The following is a 21878-nucleotide window of genomic DNA, read 5'->3' on the forward strand; positions in this document are numbered from 1 at the left end:
CGTTGATATTGTGTTTATACTTAACAAGGTAATGCACTGACTACGTTCACACTAAATCGGACCAACCATAGTAAAAAGCCATATTTATAATGTTTTATACCAACGCTCTGCTACTGAATATTCTACAGCTTATTTAGAAGCAGATTATAGGCCGTAAGTGCAAAACTTGCTGCTGCTGATTGAAACTGCTGATGATTTATTGATGATGACACTACTGTTGTTACTGCTGCTGATGTCGGTGGTGATGATGGTAATGCTGCTGATGGTGGTGGTGTTGATGATATGTTGTTGTTGTTGTTGTTGTTGTTGATGATGGTGATCGAAGAGGAGGAGGAGAGGGAGGAGGAGGATGGTGGTGGTGGTGGTGTTGGTGGTGATGGTGATGGTGATGATGATGATGATGATGATGATGATGAGCTCATGACTTGTAGGCAAAGTTTGTTGTGAAAACGTGACGCTGATCATCCTTTAATGCCTGTGCAAGAATGAGGTTTGTAGGTCGGTGTAGATATCTCGAACAAGTTTGAAACTAAACTACGGAGACACGTCAGGTGTAACTCGTCTAAGTATTGACTAAGGCAACTAATTAGAATTTGTCGCTTTCAAGCAGTTAAAGCGATATATTTCCAATGGCAAATTACAGAATGCTATCATCGTTGCTTACGGGGAAAATGTTTATGAATAATTGACAACTATTTGACACGGGATTAGGGGCTATTGATTTCAGATTTCGGAGGAAATAATTACAAATAACTTGAAGTATTTATCGAAATTATCCTGTCAAATAGTTAGCCATTAGTTCGTTGTCACCACGTTACCCTGTATTGAACACACGAACACCCGCTGGAAAGCTAGGATTAAGGTAATCTCATAACCCTCGCCTAGTGTTCCGCAAAAGGCAAACAGTAATATCAAGGTTATAAAAATGATGCCTTTCAAGAAAATAGCACACTGAAATAATCAAAGTAAGAACAGTTAAAACCATTTGTGGCAATATCCACTGAAGTTAAAACCTTAGGCGGCAATATAATCTGAAATCGAAGCATAGTCGGCAATGTTATATGTAGTTGGGACCATAAGTGACAATTTTAACTGTAGTCGAAGTCATAGGTGGCAATATCAACTGTAGTCGAAGTCATAGGTGGCAATATCAACTGTAGTAGAAACCATAGGTGGCAATATCAACTGTAGTTGAAACCATGGGTGGCAAAAACAACTGCAATTGAAACCATAGTCAGCAATATCAACTGTAGTTGAAACCATAGTCGGCAATATCAACTGTAATCGAAACCATAGGTGGCAATATCAACTGTAGTTGAAACCATGGTTGGCACAAACAACTGTAGTTGAAACCATAGTCAGCAATATCAACTGTAGTTGAAATTATAGACGACAATATCAATTGTAGTTAAAACCATGGGTGGCATATCACCTGTAGTTGAAACCATAGGTGGTAATACCAACTGAAGATGAAACTATAGGCGACAATATCAACTGTAGTTGAAATCATAGTCGGCAATATCAACTGTGGTTAAACCATAGGCGGCAATATCAACTGTGGTTAAACCATAGGCAACAATATCAATTGTGCTTGAAACCATAGGTGGCAATATCAATTGTAGTTGAAACCATCGGTGGCAATAACAGCTGTAGTTGAAACCATAGGCGAAATATCAGCTGTAGTTGAAACCATGTAAATTGCAAAGTTTCTAATTTAATTTGCCTTTTTCAAAGTATACAATTTTGTGAAATTAGTGTCATTGTTATTTAGTGAATTGTACGCTTTGTTTAAAAAGCAACAAACATAGTTGGTCTTCTCCGATAAAACAAAGAACGTTTTTAAGAAAACATCCGAGTTTGATTTCGATGAAAAATTGCCGAGAAGTTCCGAATGTGTGCTTTACGCTCGACTATAGTAAAAACTAGTTCACATCTGCAAATGTTGTTTTCACAAAATGAAAAGAAATGAACATTATGTTAGTAATATTATAAACAAAATCATTCAAAAAACGTGAGCTATTAATATTACTCCCAATATGACTTTAAGCACATATGAATAATTACAATCGCCTTGTCTTTTGTGTAGATAAAACTTGACGTCTATATTGTATAACACGCAAGGTATTATGACGTCATTGTATATTTCAATATTGCGATCAAATTAGATATGCGTGACGTATTTTAACCAGTAATAGCAATAACAACGTAAAAAAATAATTTAATGCGGTATATTAAAGTGATATATCATTTTAAAGGTTATGTCATTACAAACTAAAATATGCACATTTTTTCAAAATCCATCAATTTTTGACAGAATGATGGCCCTTTTAATTTTACATTTTTATCAATTTTTCTGCCAAAATAGGTCAAATTCAAAACTTCGGAATTTAAATGAAATGAATAATGTCAAACAACACATTTTGTTTATTTTCTATAAATTTAATACACATTCCTAAATATCAGAACCTAAACAAAGTTTTAAGCAATTTATTTTACTTTAAAAAAATGATGAAAAAACGTCCATTTTTAGGAAATTTTAAAATTGCTTAATATTTTGAAGAATGAGCTTGAAAAAGGTAAAAGACAAAGAACATTTACATTCTTCCATTCACTTTGTTGCATTTTTACAATGAATAGTATTATAAATAGGAAGATTAAAGGCAAACAAAAAATTAGTTGCCATGGTAACCATTCAATAAAAATACAAAAAATGCTTTAAACATCGCTTTTTGTTAAAAATGATAATTATGTACATCTTGCCATGAGTGCCTGACAGTTGTAATAAAGGTGAACTTCAACCCATCTAGCAATTCTGAATATTTCAATATAAGTATGAGATTGTCAGCAATTTTCAAGGTTAAATTATAAATATAATTCTATACAAAGTATGACCAAATGATTAACAAATAACAGAAATATTTCATTGACTGAAGCGGACATGCTAAAAAGTATCACATTGAAAATACAAAGGTTTTTAGACAACAATTACAGTTTCTTAAGAAAACTAGACTCTATAGTTACCATGGCAACTGTTGTTCTTGTTTTTGGGCACTCTCAGAAACGATGTGTTTATAAATAGCCCTTGCGGAAAAATGCGACAGATTACTGAATCAAATGGATAGTATCACTGTGTAGATAAATGAATGAATTTTCAGAAATTCGATGATGCATTGTTGTTCTCTTTCGATTTGGACCTATAATTCAGCATGTTTTATCCCCTGTTTCAGTTTTTGTCAAAATAAAAGCAGAAAATATACATAATAATTCATTAAAGTTATACTCACCGATGCAGGAGACGTCAATGTATCCTTGTAAAGTCATTGACAATCAAAACAATTCTTAAAATATCCGAAATCGAATGTATAAAATGACAGTCAAAACGTCCCAAGACCGGCAGAAAAACGACATATTACAAAAAATGCTTGTGAAACTTTTTGCTCGTTTTATTTTGTTTCACATAATTAGATAAAACCCGTACTACAGTTGATAGATAATTTATTCATGATTATTTTGGTACCATTTTCGGCAGTAAGTATAAATGTTTGCAGGAGTAATATCCATTGGAGTGAGGAGTGGTATTAGCATTGTGCAGAATAGGGAAGTGTAAAAAACGACGTTACGTTGTTATTGCTACCAGTAATATACGACGTTACAAAATCAGCTATTCTCTTTTACAAACGTATCTTCTCTGTTATACTTCTTTAAAAACAAATTCTCATTTGCAGAAGATACTGCTTATGGTAAATCACAACGAATATTTCTTTTAAAATGAAAATATAAGTAAAAAATATGGGGTTTAACCAGTGAAATAACAACAGTTAAAATATCAATTTGATATTTTCACTGCAAAATAAGGAGTGAAAATATCAACTTTCAGAACTACTTTAAATTCCTTTATTGTTACATGTACTTGCCTACTGGACTTCAATAAATTATATAAAAAAAATGTTAAAAAAATATAAAAGAAATGTTTTATAAATTTAGATAAATATATAATTGGAAATTAACAACTTACCGTTTATTACCGGTTATCCCGTTTATCAAACATTTTACTGATCTTTGAAGCTGAATGTTCGAACATTTGCTTTCATACCAAACAAATTACAGACAAAAACAACTGTTCGAACATAAATTAAACTTTATATCATTGTTCAAATGTATTTTGAACTGTTAACCGTTGTAGTACGTAAAATGAGCTTCCTGGAGAATTCACACAGCAATTTACAGATAGATCCGATATTTTTTACCCCACCCACACCTCAAAATGTGTCAACAAACTAGCGTGGCATTTACTCTTTATCTGGAAAACAAACATTTTAAAGCGAAACAGACTGGTCTCTGACAGTAAGATGACTGAATATTAACTTACTATAAAAACTTAAACTAAGAAGAATGGTTAAAATCCAATGAGTATCCACATTTGTTTTGCTAACACATTTGACCTTCAAAATTTTCATTCTTTAAATAGCGGCGTAGTAATTTGGTTATGTATTTATGCCCATCTTAAAATAAAAAGTGTTTTCATTATCTTTTGGAACATATGTGCACTAATAATACTTCATTGTTTATTGTTCAAAAAGCTTTGCAATAAAAAACGAGCGAATATTAAGCTATAAGAATGAATAGCAGAGAACTATTTCTCAGCAAACCGAAAGTAGAAAAGTTGACAGCTATAATTATGCATGAGGGGCGCCCCACGGGTAGCGGCGTACAGCCCACCCTTTTCAAAAAAGGGGGTAATTCAGAAATAATTAAAAAACAAATAAAACTCCGAAAATAAGCATAAAAGAAACAGAAAATTTGTTTATTTCAGTGTAAGATCGTATTTAATTTCACTCGTGAGCATAAAAAAACTACAAAATATGTTTTTCTTTGACACTCGTGAAATAAAATACGATCTTACACTGAAATAAACAAATATCCTCTATTTATTGCATTTTTTCCATGCGTTTATGCTGTATGAACGCAGTAGGGCAAGCGAGTAAATGACCAAGAAGCGCTAGCGCGCTTCAAGGAATTTGGTCGCGTGCCGTACTGCGTTCATCCAGCATTTACGCAAAAAATATGCGATCAATCATTAAGAGACCAAAACTATTTATAAGTTAAGTAATTTATTTTGTAAAGGGGTCAAATCATGTATGTGTTCTCTTAATTATCTAATGCCACCCCGGGAAGATTGTCCCAAGTAGCGGCGACATTCTTCAGCAGTTGTTTTCCGTATTTCTGCAACACTATGTCATCGTGTACTTTCTCCTGTGGTTTAAAGTTGGACCAGTTTCTATAGTGGTGGATCATTGCTATGCTCTGGTGGACGTTTTCAGTTTTCACACTCGGAACTTCATGAATCATCAGCGATTCCACGGTAGAGGTCCGAGCGAAGTATTTGGAACGCGCCTTATAGTTCCATAGTTTAGTTTCGTGACCAAATCTTAGAAGAGTTATTAATTTGTATTTTTCTGCTATTCTCTTTTCACTGAAATCAATTTCTGTATCTACCCATTCTTTCCTGAAAAATGTGCACCGAAAAATATATCCTGCTATGTCTTCACTTTTGTTTTTAACAAAGTCATGCCACGTCTTCAAAAGAAGGGGACGCGGGATAATAAATTCGTCCAGATCTTCGTTGACAATGAATTCTGATTCTTCTTTATTTCTATAGAGGCAATCTTGCAGCATTGCAACTTGCCCAAAGTAATGTATTTCCCTATTATCTAAAGGTATTGGCCATTGTATTACATCGACGATGTCCCGTTTTGCGTAATAGTTTAAAACTTTGTTTACATTTGGAGCTGATGACTCATTGTAAATCATGAACTTGTCAGCCCCGAGAAGTCTGTTGAGTTCAATCCATTCCACAAGTTCATAGGCACGACTGTAATTGAGGTTCAAAGGCATCAGGCAGACTGTGAATTGCCTGCCGTACGAACCAGCAGGTCGCGTGGGTTTGACAAGAAGAATTTTGGGAGGCACTGTACAGTTACTTTTCACAACGGACACAAATCGTGGCATTTTGCCGCCTGGAGGCGAACATTTGAACAGATACGCAGCATATCTGAAAAAGGAAAAGAAAGTATTATGAACACCATATTTCACAGATCTTGTCAGTCTTTCTGACTTTCGACAAAGAGGAATTTTATCGAAAACAACCTCGGATGTATATGGACGGTTTACAATGTCAGAAATCGGTACACTTTAACTACGCTGCAAGCAGATCGCAAAGTAATTTCAATTTAGCAGTTTTAGTATATACGTGAAGTTAGCGGTCTAGCGGCCTAGCGGCGTGAAGTTAGCGGCCTAGCAGCCTAGCGGCGTGAAGTTAGCGGCCTAGCGGCCTAGCGGCCTAGCGGCGTGAAGTTGGCGGCCTAGCGGCCTAGCGGTCTGGTGGCCTAATTACTTTTTCTATTTCCAAGCAATTGTTCATGCGTTTTTTGTTGTTGTTGTTTTTTAAAATGATAAATCAAAGTTTTTTATTCATACAGTTACATAGCGGCCTTAAATTGTTTTCTATTCAGAACATTTTTTCTTTACCTTTAATTCTAAAACAATTTTTAATTAACTGTTTCATGCACCAATTATCACTCTGAAGCGTTTTTCAACTTTTATTCAAAAAAGTCGATCAAACACTTCAGCTACCTAGCGGCGTGAAATTAGCGGCCTAGCGGCCTAAATTGAATCCTATTTCAAAGCATGTATACATGCATTTTCTTTGCCAAAAATGAGCACTATAACTTGCGTTCTTCAGAAAACAAGGATCTTTTTGTTGTAAAACCTAGAACAAACTATATCAAAAATACATTTGCCTATAATGCAATGAAAATTTGGAATTATCTACCTACATACATTAAATGTCAAGATAAGCTACAGCCTTTAAACATGCATTAAAGGCTACTTATTGGCAGAATAATTTAATCACATGAACAAAAAATCTTGACTATTTACTTCACATTATAATAAATAGTTCATTGTTTACATGAATTGTGTTAATGTACGTATATGACATTCTTGCAACAACTTGTAATGGATACTACCAAATATGTAAATATATTGATTGAATGTGGTTTTACTGAATATATCTACATTATTTACAGTATGAAATTATTGTAATTTATAATCATCATATTAAACTGAGTTGTGTTTGTCGAAGAAATGTATGATAATGATAGTGTGATTGTATGTTTTGTATGTTGCTTAATATGTAACTTAGTACATGTGTTTTTGTAATACTTTTTGTGTGAAGGCCATGCTGGAAATAAATAGTATGTCTGTAATGATTGTACACTTAAAGTATGTAACCTTCGTTAAATAAAGTTGTTATTATTATTATTATTATTATTATTGTTATTATTATTATTATTATTATTATTTATTATTATTATTATTATTATTATTATTATTATTATTATTATTATTATTATTATTAATTATTATTATTATTATTATTATTATTATTATTATTAATAATTATTATTATTATTATTATTATTATTATTATTATTATTATTATTATTATTATTATTATTAATTATTATTATTATTATTATTAATTATTATTATTATTATTAATTATTATTATTATTATTATTATTATTATTATTATTATTATTATTATTATTATTATAATTAATTATTATTATTATTATTATTTTTATTATTATTATTATTATTATTATTATTATTATTATTATTATCATTATTTATTTTAATTATTATTATTTGTTATTATTATTATTATTATTATTATTATTATTATTATTATTATTATTATTATTATTATTAATTATTATTATTATTATTATTATTAATTATTATTATTATTATTATTATTATTATTATTATTATTATTATTATTATTATTATTATTATTATTATTATTATTAATTATTATTATTATTATTATTATTATTATTATTATTATTAATATTATTATTATTATTATTATTATTAATTATTATTATTATTATTATTATTATTATTATTATTATTATTATTATTATTATTATTATTATTATTATTATTATATAATTCAACTTTGAGAACTACTTCTGCTGATGTACCGGCATACATCCGAGGCTGTTTTCGATAAAAATGGTCGAGAACCTCCGAATAAGAGAATTGTGTTGTAAGACTATTTACTACGGGCGAACATAGCAAGTCTAACCTTGTCTTTTAATGGGAAGACATTTGCCTTGTGTGAACCTGTGTCTACTGAGACATAATTGCCTTGTCTGATATACCATATGTCCACCTTTACACGAATGCCGTGTCTTGGAAATACAAATTTTAAGTGCATTCACTCATAGATTGAGGTGTTAACGGATTGACACAGGAAGGTAAAAATCTAAGACAAGTCGATTGTATCTCTGTGATAGCATGTTTAGACAAGGCAATAGTGTCTCAGTGACAAAATGTTAAGACAAGGCAATTGTGTCTCTGTGACAACAGGTTAAGACAAGGCAATAGTGTCTCTGTGACAACATGTTAAGACAAGGCAATAGTGTCTCTGTGACAGCATGTTAAGACAAGGCAAAAGTGTCTCTGTGACAGCATGTTAAGACAAGGCAATAGTGGCTCTGTGACAGCATGTTAAGACAAGGCAATAGTGTCTCTGTGACAGCATGTTAAGACAAGGCAATAGTGTCTTTGTGACAACATGTTAAGACAAGGAAATAGTGTCTCTGTGACAACATGTTAAGAAAAGGCAATAGTGTCTCTGTGACAACATGTTAAGACAAGGCATTCGTGTCTCTGTGACAACATTTAAAGACAAGGCAATAGTGTCTCTGTGACAACATGTAAAGACAAGGCAATAGTTTCTCTGTGACAACATGTAAAGACAAGGCAATAGTGTCTCTGTGACAGCATTTTAAGAAAATACAATTGTCAAGGCAATAGTGTCTCTGTGACAACATGTTAAGACAAGGCAATAGTGTCTCTGTGACAGCATGTTAAGACAAGGCAATAGTGTCTCTGTGACAGCATGTTAAGACAAGGCAATAGTGTCTCTGTGACAGCATGTTAAGACAAGGCAATAGTGTCTCTGTGACAGCATGTTAAGACAAGGCAATAGTGTCTTTGTGACAACATGTTAAGACAAGGAAATAGTGTCTCTGTGACAACATATTAAGACAAGGCAATAGTGTCTCTGTGACAACATGTTAAGACAAGGCATTCGTGTCTCTGTGACAACATTTAAAGACAAGGCAATAGTGTCTCTGTGACAACATGTAAAGACAAGGCAATAGTTTCTCTGTGACAACATGTAAAGACAAGGCAATAGTGTCTCTGTGACAGCATTTTAAGAAAATACAATTGTCAAGGCAATTGTGTCTCTGTGACAGCATGTTAAGACAATACAATAGTGTCTCTGTGACAGCATGTTAAGACAAGGCAATAGTGTCTCTGTGACAGCATGTTAAGACAAGGCAATAGTGGCTCTGTGACAGCATGTTAAGACAAGGCAATAGTGTCTCTGTGACAGCATGTTAAGACAAGGCAATAGTGTCTTTGTGACAACATGTTAAGACAAGGAAATAGTGTCTCTGTGACAACATATTAAGACAAGGCAATAGTGTCTCTGTGACAACATGTTAAGACAAGGCATTTGTGTCTCTGTGACAACATTTAAAGACAAGGCAATAGTGTCTCTGTGACAACATGTAAAGACAAGGCAATAGTTTCTCTGTGACAACATGTAAAGACAAGGCAATAGTGTCTCTGTGACAGCATTTTAAGAAAATACAATTGTCAAGGCAATTGTGTCTCTGTGACAGCATGTTAAGACAATAAAATAGTGTCTCTGTGACAGCATGTTAAGACAAGGCAATAGTGTCTCTGTGACAGCATGTTAAGACAAGGCAATAGTGGCTCTATGACAACATGTTAAGACAAGGCAATAGTGTCTCTGTGACAGCATGTTAAGACAAGGCAATAGTGTCTTTGTGACAACATGTTAAGACAAGGAAATAGTGTCTCTGTGACAACATATTAAGACAAGGCAATAGTGTCTCTGTGACAACATGTTAAGACAAGCCATTCGTGTCTCTGTGACAACATTTAAAGACAAGGCAATAGTTTCTCTGTGACAACATGTAAAGACAAGGCAATAGTTTCTCTGTGACAACATGTAAAGACAAGGCAATAGTGTCTCTGTGACAGCATTTTAAGAAAATACAATTGTCAAGGCAATTGTGTCTCTGTGACAGCATGTTAAGACAATAAAATAGTGTCTCTGTGACAGCATGTTACGAAAAGGCAATAGTGTCTCTGTGACAGCATGTTAAGACAAGGCAATTGTGTCTCTGTGACAGCATGTAAAGAAAAGGCAATATTGTCTCTGTGACAGCATGTTAAGACAAGGCAATAGTGTCTCTGTGACAGCATTTTAGGAAATTACAATTGTCAAGGCAATTGTGTCTCTGTGACAACATGTTAAGACAAGACAATAGTGTCTCTGTAACAACATGTTAAGACAATGCAACAGTGTCTCTGTGACAGCATGTTAAGACAATAAAATAGTGTCTCTGTGACAGCATGTTAAGACAAGGCAATAGTGTCTCTGTGACAACATGTTAAGACAAGGCAATAGTGGCTCTGTGACAGCATGTTAAGACAAGGCAATAGTGTCTCTGTGACAGCATGTTAAAACAAGGCAAAAGTGTCTTTGTGACAACATGTTAAGACAAGGAAATAGTGTCTCTGTGACAACATATTAAGACAAGGCAATAGTGTCTCTGTGACAACATGTTAAGACAAGCCATTCGTGTCTCTGTGACAACATTTTAAGACAAGGCAATAGTTTCTCTGTGACAACATGTAAAGACAAGGCAATAGTTTCTCTGTGACAACATGTAAAGACATGGCAATAGTGTCTCTGTGACAGCATTTTAAGAAAATACAATTGTCAAGGCAATTGTGTCTCTGTGACAGCATGTTAAGACAATAAAATAGTGTCTCTGTGACAGCATGTTACGAAAAGGCAATAGTGTCTCTGTGACAGCATGTTAAGACAAGGCCATTGTGTCTCTGTGACAGCATGTAAAGAAAAGGCAATAGTGTCTCTGTGACAGCATTTTAGGAAATTACAATTGTCAAGGCAATTGTGTCTTTGTGACAACATGTTAAGACAAGACAATAGTGTCTCTGTAACAACATGTTAAGACAATGCAACAGTGTCTCTGTGACAACATGTTAAGACAATGCAATAGTGTCTCTGTGACAACATGTTAAGACAAGGCAATAGTGGCTCTGTGACAGCATGTTTAGACAAGGCAATAGTGTCTCTGTGACAGCATGTTAAGACAAGGCAATAGTGTCTCTGTGACAGCATGTTAAGACAAGGCAATTGTGTCTCTGTGACAGCATGTTAAGACAAGGCAATTGTTTCTCTGTGACAGCATGTTAAAACAAGGCAATAGTGGCTCTGTGACAGCATATTAAGACAAGGCAAAAGTGTCTCTGTGACAGCATGTTAAGACAAGGCAAAAGTGTCTCTGTGACAACATGTTAAGACAAGGCAATAGTGTCTCTGTGACAAGATGTTAAGACAATGCAATAGTGTCTCTGTGACAGCATGTTAAGACAAGGCAATAGTGTCTCTGTGACAGCATGTTAAGACAAGGCAATAGTGTCTCTGTGACAGCATGTTAAGACAAGGCAATAGTGTCTCTGTGACAGCATGTAAAGACAAGGCAATAGTGTCTCGGTGACAGCATGTTAAGACAAGGCAATAGTGTCTTTGTGACAACATGTTAAGACGAGGCAATAGTGTCTCTGTGACAACATGTTAAGACAAGGCATTCGTGTCTCTGTGACAACATGTTTAGACAAGGCAATAGTGTCTCTGTGACAACATGTAAAGACAAGGTATTCGTGTCTCTGTGACAACATTTAAAGACAAGGCAATAGTGTCTCTGTGACAACATGTAAAGACAAGGCAATAGTGTCTCTGTGACAGCATTTTAAGAAAATACAATTGTCAAGGCTATTGTGCCTCTGAGACAACATGTTAAGACAAGGCAATAGTGTCTCTGTGACAACATGTTAAGACAAGGCAATAGTGTCTCTGTGACAACATGTTAAGACAAGGCAATAGTGTCTCTGTGACAGCATGTTAAGACAAGGCAATAGTGTCTCTGTGACAACATGTTAAGACAAGGCAATTGTGTCTCTGTGGCAACATGTTAAGACAATACAATAGTGTCTCTGTGACAGCATGTTAAGACAAGGCAATTGTGTCTCTGTGACAGCATGTTAAGACAAGGCAATAATGTCTCTGTGACAGCATGTTAAGAGAAGGCAATAGTGTCTCTGTGACAGCATTTTAAGAAAATACAATTGTCAAGGCAATTGTGTCTCTGTTACAACATGTTAAGACAAGGCAATAGTGTCTCTGTGACAACATGTTAAGACAATGCAATAGTGTCTCTGTGACAACATGTTAAGACAATGCAATTGTGTCTCTGTGACAACATGTTAAGAGAATGTAACAGTGTCTCTGTGACAGCATGTTAAGACAATGCAATAGTGTCTCTGTGACAACATGTTAAGACAATGCAATAGTGTCTCTGTGACAACATGTTAAGACAATGTAACAGTGTCTCTGTGACAGCATGTTAAGACAAGGCAATTGTGTCTCTGTGACAGCATGTTAAGACAAGGCAATAGTGTCTCTGTGACAGCATGTAGCGACAAGGCAATAGTGTCTCTGTGACAGCATTTTAAGAAAATACAATTGTCAAGGCAATTGTGTCTCTGTGACAACATGTTAAGACAAGGCAATAGTGTCTCTGTGACAACATGTTAAGACAATGCAATAGTGTCTCTGTGACAACATGTTAAGACAAGGCAATAGTGTCTCTGTGACAGCATGTTAAGACAAGGCAATAGTGTATCTGTGACAACATGTTAAGACAAGGCAATTGTGTCTCTGTGACAGCATGTTAAGACAAGACAATAGTGGCTCTTTGACAGCATGTTAAGACAAGGCAATAGTGTCTCTGTGACATCATGTTAAGACAATGCTATAGTGTCTCTGTGACAACATGTTAATACAAGGCAATAGTGTCTCTGTGACAGCATGTTAAGACAAGGCAATAGTGTCTCTGTGACAACATGTTAAGACATGGCAATAGTGTCTCTATGACAGCATGTTAAGACAAGGCAATAGTGTCTCTGTGACAACATGTTTAGACAATGTAATAGTGTCTCTGTGACAGCATGTTAAGACAAGGCAATTGTGTCTCTGTGACAGCATGTTAAGACAAGGCAATAGTGTCTCTGTGACAGCATGTAAAGACAAGGCAAAAGTTTCTTTGTGACAGCATTTTAAGAAAATACAATTGTCCAGGCAATTGTGTCTCTGTGACAACATGTTAAGACAAGGCAATAGTGTCTCTGTGACAACATGTTAAGACAATGCAATAGTGTCTCTGTGACAACATGTTAAGACAAGGCAATAGTGTCTCTGTGACAGCATGTTAAGACAAGGCAATAGTGTATCTGTGACAACATGTTAAGACAAGGCAATTGTGTCTCTGTGACAGCATGTTAAGACAAGACAATACTGGCTCTGTGACAGCATGTTAAGACAAGGCAAAAGTGTCTCTGTGACAACATGTTAAGACAATGCAATAGTGTCTCTGACAACATGTTAAGACAAGGCAATAGTGTCTCTGTGACAGCATGTTAAGACAAGGCAATAGTGTCTCTGTGACAACATGTTAAGACAAGGCAATTGTGTCTCTGTGACAACATGTTAAGACAAGGCAATAGTGTCTCTGTGACAGCATGTTAAGACAAGGCAATTGTGTCTCTATGACAGCATGTTAAGACAAGGCAATAGTGTCTCTGTGACAGCATGTTAAGAGAAGGCAATAGTGTCTCTGTGACAGCATTTTAAGATAATACAGTTGTCAAGGCAATTGTGTCTCTGTGACAACATGTTAAGACAATGTAATAGTGTCTCTGTGACAGCATGTTAAGACAAGGCAATTGTGTCTCTGTGACAGCATGTTAAGACAAGGCAATAGTTTCTCTGTGACAGCATGTAAAGACAAGGCAATAGTGTCTCTGTGACAGCATTTTAAGAAAATACAATTGTCCAGGCAATTGTGTCTCTGTGACAACATGTTAAGACAAGGCAATAGTGTCTCTGTGACAACATGTTAAGACAATGCAATAGTGTCTCTGTGACAGCATGTTAAGACAAGGCAATAATGTCTCTGTGACAGCATGTTAAGACAAGGCAATAGTGTCTCTGTAACAACATGTTAAGACAATGCAACAGTGTCTCTGTGACAGCATGTTAAGACAATAAAATAGTGTCTCTGTGACAGCATGTTAAGACAAGGCAATAGTGTCTCTGTGACAACATGTTAAGACAAGGCAATAGTGGCTCTGTGACAGCATGTTAAGACAAGGCAATAGTGTCTCTGTGACAGCATGTTAAAACAAGGCAATAGTGTCTTTGTGACAACATGTTAAGACAAGGAAATAGTGTCTCTGTGACAACATATTAAGACAAGGCAATAGTGTCTCTGTGACAACATGTTAAGACAAGCCATTCGTGTCTCTGTGACAACATTTAAAGACAAGGCAATAGTTTCTCTGTGACAACATGTAAAGACAAGGCAATAGTTTCTCTGTGACAACATGTAAAGACAAGGCAATAGTGTCTCTGTGACAGCATTTTAAGAAAATACAATTGTCAAGGCTATTGTGCCTCTGTGACAACATGTTAAGACAAGGCAATAGTGTCTCTGTGACAACATGTTAAGACAATGCAATAGTGTCTCTATGACAACATGTTAAGACAAGGCAATAGTGTCTCTGTGACAGCATGTTAAGACAAGGCAATAGTGTTTCTGTGACAACATGTTAAGACAAGGCAATTGTGTCTCTGTGGCAACATGTTAAGACAATACAATAGTGTCTCTGTGACAGCATGTTAAGACAAGGCAATTGTGTCTCTGTGACAGCATGTTAAGACAAGGCAATAATGTCTCTGTGACAGCATGTTAAGAGAAGGCAATAGTGTCTCTGTGACAGCATTTTAAGAAAATACAATTGTCAAGGCAATTGTGTCTCTGTTACAACATGTTAAGACAAGGCAATAGTGTCTCTGTGACAACATGTTAAGACAATGCAATAGTGTCTCGGTGACAACATGTTAAGACAATGCAATTGTGTCTCTGTGACAACATGTTAAGACAATGTAACAGTGTCTCTGTGACAGCATGTTAAGACAATGCAATAGTGTCTCTGTGACAACATGTTAAGACAATGCAATAGTGTCTCTGTGACAACATGTTAAGACAATGTAACAGTGTCTCTGTGACAGCATCTTAAGACAAGGCAATTGTGTCTCTGTGACAGCATGTTAAGACAAGGCAATAGTGTCTCTGTGACAGCATGTAGCGACAAGGCAATAGTGTCTCTGTGACAGCATTTTAAGAAAATACAATTGTCCAGGCAATTGTGTCTCTGTGACAACATGTTAAGACAAGGCAATAGTGTCTCTGTGACAACATGTTAAGACAATGCAATAGTGTCTTTGTGACAACATGTTAAGACAAGGCAATAATGTCTCTGTGACAGCATGTTAAGACAAGGCAATAGTGTCTCTGTAACAACATGTTAAGACAATGCAACAGTGTCTCTGTGACAGCATGTTAAGACAATAAAATAGTGTCTCTGTGACAGCATGTTAAGACAAGGCAATAGTGTCTCTGTGACAACATGTTAAGACAAGGCAATAGTGGCTCTGTGACAGCATGTTAAGACAAGGCAATAGTGTCTCTGTGACAGCATGTTAAAACAAGGCAATAGTGTCTTTGTGACAACATGTTAAGACAAGGAAATAGTGTCTCTGTGACAACATATTAAGACAAGGCAATAGTGTCTCTGTGACAACATGTTAAGACAAGCCATTCGTGTCTCTGTGACAACATTTAAAGACAAGGCAATAGTTTCTCTGTGACAACATGTAAAGACAAGGCAATAGTTTCTCTGTGACAACATGTAAAGACAAGGCAATAGTGTCTCTGTGACAGCATTTTAAGAAAATACAATTGTCAAGGCTATTGTGCCTCTGTGACAACATGTTAAGACAAGGCAATAGTGTCTCTGTGACAACATGTTAAGACAATGCAATAGTGTCTCTATGACAACATGTTAAGACAAGGCAATAGTGTCTCTGTGACAGCATGTTAAGACAAGGCAATAGTGTTTCTGTGACAACATGTTAAGACAAGGCAATTGTGTCTCTGTGGCAACATGTTAAGACAATACAATAGTGTCTCTGTGACAGCATGTTAAGACAAGGCAATTGTGTCTCTGTGACAGCATGTTAAGACAAGGCAATAATGTCTCTGTGACAGCATGTTAAGAGAAGGCAATAGTGTCTCTGTGACAGCATTTTAAGAAAATACAATTGTCAAGGCAATTGTGTCTCTGTTACAACATGTTAAGACAAGGCAATAGTGTCTCTGTGACAACATGTTAAGACAATGCAATAGTGTCTCTGTGACAACATGTTAAGACAATGCAATTGTGTCTCTGTGACAACATGTTAAGACAATGTAACAGTGTCTCTGTGACAGCATGTTAAGACAATGCAATAGTGTCTCTGTGACAACATGTTAAGACAATGCAATAGTGTCTCTGTGACAACATGTTAAGACAATGTAACAGTGTCTCTGTGACAGCATGTTAAGACAAGGCAATTGTGTCTCTGTGACAGCATGTTAAGACAAGGCAATAGTGTCTCTGTGACAGCATGTAGCGACAAGGCAATAGTGTCTCTGTGACAGCATTTTAAGAAAATACAATTGTCAAGGCAATTGTGTCTCTGTGACAACATGTTAAGACAAGGCAATAGTGTCTCTGTGACAACATGTTAAGACAATGCAATAGTGTCTCTGTGACAACATGTTAAGACAAGGCAATAGTGTCTCTGTGACAGCATGTTAAGACAAGGCAATAGTGTATCTGTGACAACATGTTAAGACAAGGCAATTGTGTCTCTGTGACAGCATGTTAAGACAAGACAATAGTGGCTCTTTGACAGCATGTTAAGACAAGGCAATAGTGTCTCTGTGACATCATGTTAAGACAATGCTATAGTGTCTCTGTGACAACATGTTAATACAAGGCAATAGTGTCTCTGTGACAGCATGTTAAGACAAGGCAATAGTGTCTCTGTGACAGCATGTTAAGACATGGCAATAGTGTCTCTATGACAGCATGTTAAGACAAGGCAATAGTGTCTCTGTGACAACATGTTAAGACAATGTAATAGTGTCTCTGTGACAGCATGTTAAGACAAGGCAATTGTGTCTCTGTGACAGCATGTTAAGACAAGGCAATAGTGTCTCTGTGACAGCATGTAAAGACAAGGCAAAAGTGTCTTTGTGACAGCATTTTAAGAAAATACAATTGTCAAGGCAATTGTGTCTCTGTGACAACATGTTAAGACAAGGCAATAGTGTCTCTGTGACAACATGTTAAGACAATGCAATAGTGTCTCTGTGACAACATGTTAAGACAAGGCAATAGTGTCTCTGTGACAGCATGTTAAGACAAGGCAATAGTGTATCTGTGACAACATGTTAAGACAAGGCAATTGTGTCTCTGTGACAGCATGTTAAGACAAGACAATACTGGCTCTGTGACAGCATGTTAAGACAAGGCAAAAGTGTCTCTGTGACAACATGTTAAGACAATGCAATAGTGTCTCTGACAACATGTTAAGACAAGGCAATAGTGTCTCTGTGACAGCATGTTAAGACAAGGCAATAGTGTCTCTGTGACAACATGTTAAGACAAGGCAATTGTGTCTCTGTGACAACATGTTAAGACAAGGCAATAGTGTCTCTGTGACAGCATGTTAAGACAAGGCAATTGTGTCTCTATGACAGCATGTTAAGACAAGGCAATAGTGTCTCTGTGACAGCATGTTAAGAGAAGGCAATAGTGTCTCTGTGACAGCATTTTAAGATAATACAGTTGTCAAGGCAATTGTGTCTCTGTGACAACATGTTAAGACAATGTAATAGTGTCTCTGTGACAGCATGTTAAGACAAGGCAATTGTGTCTCTGTGACAGCATGTTAAGACAAGGCAATAGTTTCTCTGTGACAGCATGTAAAGACAAGGCAAAAGTGTCTCTGTGACAGCATTTTAAGAAAATACAATTGTCCAGGCAATTGTGTCTCTGTGACAACATGTTACGACAAGGCAATAGTGTCTCTGTGACAACATGTTAAGACAATGCAATAGTGTCTTTGTGACAACATGTTAAGACAAGGCAATAATGTCTCTGTGACAGCATGTTAAGACAAGGCAATAGTGTATCTGTGACAACATGTTAAGACAAGGCAAATGTGTCTCTGTGACAGCATGTTAAGACAAGACAATACTGGCTCTGTGACAGCATGTTAAGACAAGGCAATAGTGTCTCTGTGACAACATGTTAAGACAATGCAATAATGTCTCTGACAACATGTTAAGACAAGGCAATAGTGTCTCTGTGACAGCATGTTAAGACAAGGCAATAGTGTCTCTGTGACAACATGTTAAGACAAGGCAATTTTGTCTCTGTGACAACATGTTAAGACAAGGCAATAGTGTCTCTGTGACAGCATGTTAAGACAAGGCAATTGTGTTTCTATGACAGCATGTTAAGACAAGGCAATAGTGTCTCTGTGACAGCATGTTAAGAGAAGGCAATAGTGTCTCTGTGATAGCATTTTAAGAAAATACAATTGTCAAGGCAATTGTGTCTCTGTGACAACATGTTAAGACAAGGCAATAGTGTCTCTGTGACAGCATGTTAAGACAAGGCAAAAGTGTCTCTGTGACAACATGTTAAGACAAGGCAATAGTGTCTCTGTGACAAGATGTTAAGACAATGCAATAGTGTCTCTGTGACAGTATGTTAAGACAAGGCAATAGTGTCTCTGTGACAGCATGTTAAGACAAGGCAATAGTGTCTCTTTGACAGCATGTTAAGACAAGGCAAAAGTGTCTCTGTGACAGCATGTAAAGACAAGGCAATAGTGTCTCGGTGACAGCATGTTAAGACAAGGCAATAGTGTCTGTGTGACAACATGTTAAGACGAAGCAATAGTGTCTCTGTGACAACATGTTTAGACAAGGCATTCGTGTCTCTGTGACAACATGTTTAGACAAGGCAATAGTGTCTCTGTGACAACATGTAAAGACAAGGTATTCGTGTCTCTGTGACAACATTTAAAGACAAGGCAATAGTGTCTCTGTGACAACATGTAAAGACAAGGCAATAGTGTCTCTGTGACAGCATTTTAAGAAAATACAATTGTCAAGGCAATTGTGCCTCTGTGACAACATGTTAAGACAAGGCAATAGTGTCTCTGTGACAACATGTTAAGACAATGCAATAGTGTCTCTATGACAACATGTTAAGACAAGGCAATAGTGTCTCTGTGACAGCATGTTAAGACAAGGCAATTGTGTCTCTGTGACAGCATGTTAAGACAAGGCAATAGTGTCTCTGTGACAGCATGTAAAGACAAGGCAATAGTGTCTCTGTGACAGCATTTTAAGAAAATACAATTGTCAAGGCAATTGTGTCTTGACAATTGTGTCTCTGTGACAACATGTTAAGACAATGCAATAGTGTCTCTGTGACAACATGTTAAGACAATGCAATAGTGTCTCTGTGACAACATATTAAGACAAGGCAATAGTGTCTCTGTGACAGCATGTTAAGACAAGGCAATAGTGTATCTGTGACAACATGTTAAGACAAGGCAATTGTGTCTCTGTGACAGCATGTTAAGACAAGACAATAGTGGCTCTGTGACAGCATGTTAAGACAAGGCAATAGTGTCTCTGTGACAACATGTTAAGACAAGGCAAAAGTGTCTCTGTGACAACATGTTAAGACAAGGCAATAGTGGCTCTGTGACAGCATGTTAAGACAAGGCAATAGTGGCTCTGTGACAGCATGTTAATCTGTGATGTTTGATCATATCAATTAAGTTAATTCCATGCGGTCTGGTTGTATGCTACACGGTTTCACTGTTATGTGTGGCAAAAATCCCTGGTTGTTCTATGTAATGATTGTGTGATTTGTAATCTAAATTTTTTATTACCTCCTCGGAGCTAAATATCAGAATTATCGTTTTCAGCTAACCCTACATACAATCAAGCTAAAATATTTGTGATCAAGTTGTCAAAGAGTTCATAATCATCAATTTATTTTATTTTAATATACTTGTTTACTTTTAGAGATGATGATGATGATGATGATGGAGATTTTGATGATGATGATGATGATGATGATGATGATGATGATGATGATGATGATGATGATGATGATGATGATGATGATGATGATGCTACTGCTGTTCTTGCTGCTGCTGCTTCTGCTGCTACTGCTGATGATGATGTTAATGCTGACGATGCTGACGATGATGCTTACGATGATGCTGATGTTGCTGCTGATGATGGTGATTTTGATGATGATGATGATGATGATGATGATGATGATGATGATGATGATGATGATGATGATGATGATGATGATGATGATGATGATGATGATTTACATTATTTTTATAACAATGTTAGTATGCTTACTGTTTCCCGTGACCTTCAGCGAGAGATTTCTTTATGCTCAGGGGACTCTCTTCCATGACCATTTGGCCATCTGTTGACACGTGCCAATGTTGACACATGGCACGAGTTATTCCGCGTTCCTTGGCCCCAACTATAATGACGTGTTTATCTTTTTCAACGTAAAATGCAGAGAAAATGAACATGTTGTTATCCGAGCCCACCTCTATCCAAGTTCCCGAGCTTGCGGATTGTATTGGGCACGTAATAACACGTGTACATGTGCTTGTCACGTTGTCGCTGTCGAACACCAGATTCGTGGCGATTCTAGGAGTTTGAGTACTTTTTCTGAAATTGTTTACGTAGATTTCAGAAAGGTTTTTAAGCTTGGCGCGATGACTTCGGTTTATATCATCAGTCATTAATATTCCACTTAAATATAAATGAAAATCCGTCTCAAAACAAATGTAAAACAGTATACACAAATAACACGAAAATAAAAACGTTCGCCTAAATCTGAATTTCATTATTTATTTCCTGTTCACTTCTTTAGCAGAAACGTAAACTGCGACACCGCTTATATGGAATACAACTATTTGACGCGAGAGTGTAATCCTCTGACTTTTATCGAGTTTGCTTCTAAGAGAAACAGTTATCGAGTTTGCTTCTAAGAGAAACAGGAAAATTGGTGTGTTGACAAAATGTCGGACTAATTGCACGTTATAAATGATCCAAACGATCAATATCACCAACAATACCCATCGCAAGGTCGGTTACTAGTTTTTGAACTCAATAGATACAATATAACTATCCAAAGCGAAAGCATTATACATTATTATCTCATTTTAAGGGCCAACCAAATTGAGTCTTTGTTAAGGATCAGATTCAAAATTTAAATCCTACCGACCCGGAAGAGAATTTTCACAAACAAGCACAATATCACATATCTCATAACAAATAACAGAACAGAACAGAAAGGGTACTATTTTTTTTAAACTTGTTCAAGATGTATCGTCTTCGTAGCCACATAAATAAACACAACATGGGTAAAACAAACTATGAAATTGTAGTATATGAGCATATTCAGGGGCGGATCCAGGAATGGACGTTAGAGGGGTGTAACTTAGGGGCACAACCTTTTGACATGCGCTTCTCCATTAGAACCAAAATTGAAATAGTTTGAAATGTTGGCAGGGGTTTGTTTCCCCAACAAATATACGTAAAACATTGGTGAAGATGAACAAAATCTTCATCTTTCAGTTTTTGGTCACATTAAATACTTAC

The 21878-nt window shown here is 36.0% G+C and overlaps 1 protein-coding gene across 1 annotated transcript; it reads right to left on the reverse strand.

Moving 5' to 3' along the window:
- Positions 1 to 5094: 5094 nt before the first annotated feature.
- Positions 5095 to 21224, reverse strand: LOC128244953 (uncharacterized). The gene is made up of 2 exons (XM_052963125.1): positions 20619 to 21224; positions 5095 to 6052 (listed from the first exon to the last, which is right to left on the reverse strand). The coding sequence occupies exons 1-2, from the start codon at positions 21119 to 21121 to the stop codon at positions 5149 to 5151; spliced, it is 1407 nt and encodes a 468-aa protein (XP_052819085.1). The 5' UTR covers positions 21122 to 21224; the 3' UTR covers positions 5095 to 5148.
- Between the last annotated feature and the right edge of the window lie 654 nt (positions 21225 to 21878).

The sequence above is a fragment of the Mya arenaria genome, chromosome 8 (genome assembly GCF_026914265.1).
Source record: "Mya arenaria isolate MELC-2E11 chromosome 8, ASM2691426v1".
Taxonomy (NCBI): Eukaryota; Metazoa; Mollusca; class Bivalvia; order Myida; family Myidae; genus Mya; species Mya arenaria.

Bases quoted from the DNA above. Each gene is read 5' to 3' on its own strand.
- LOC128244953 (XM_052963125.1), bottom strand. From the start codon at position 21,121: ATGAAATTCAGATTTAGGCGAACGTTTTTATTTTCGTGTTATTTGTGT. The intron at 6,053-20,618 runs GTAAGCATACTA...TTCCTTTTTCAG, and splicing joins GCTGAAGGTCACGGGAAACA to ATATGCTGCGTATCTGTTCA.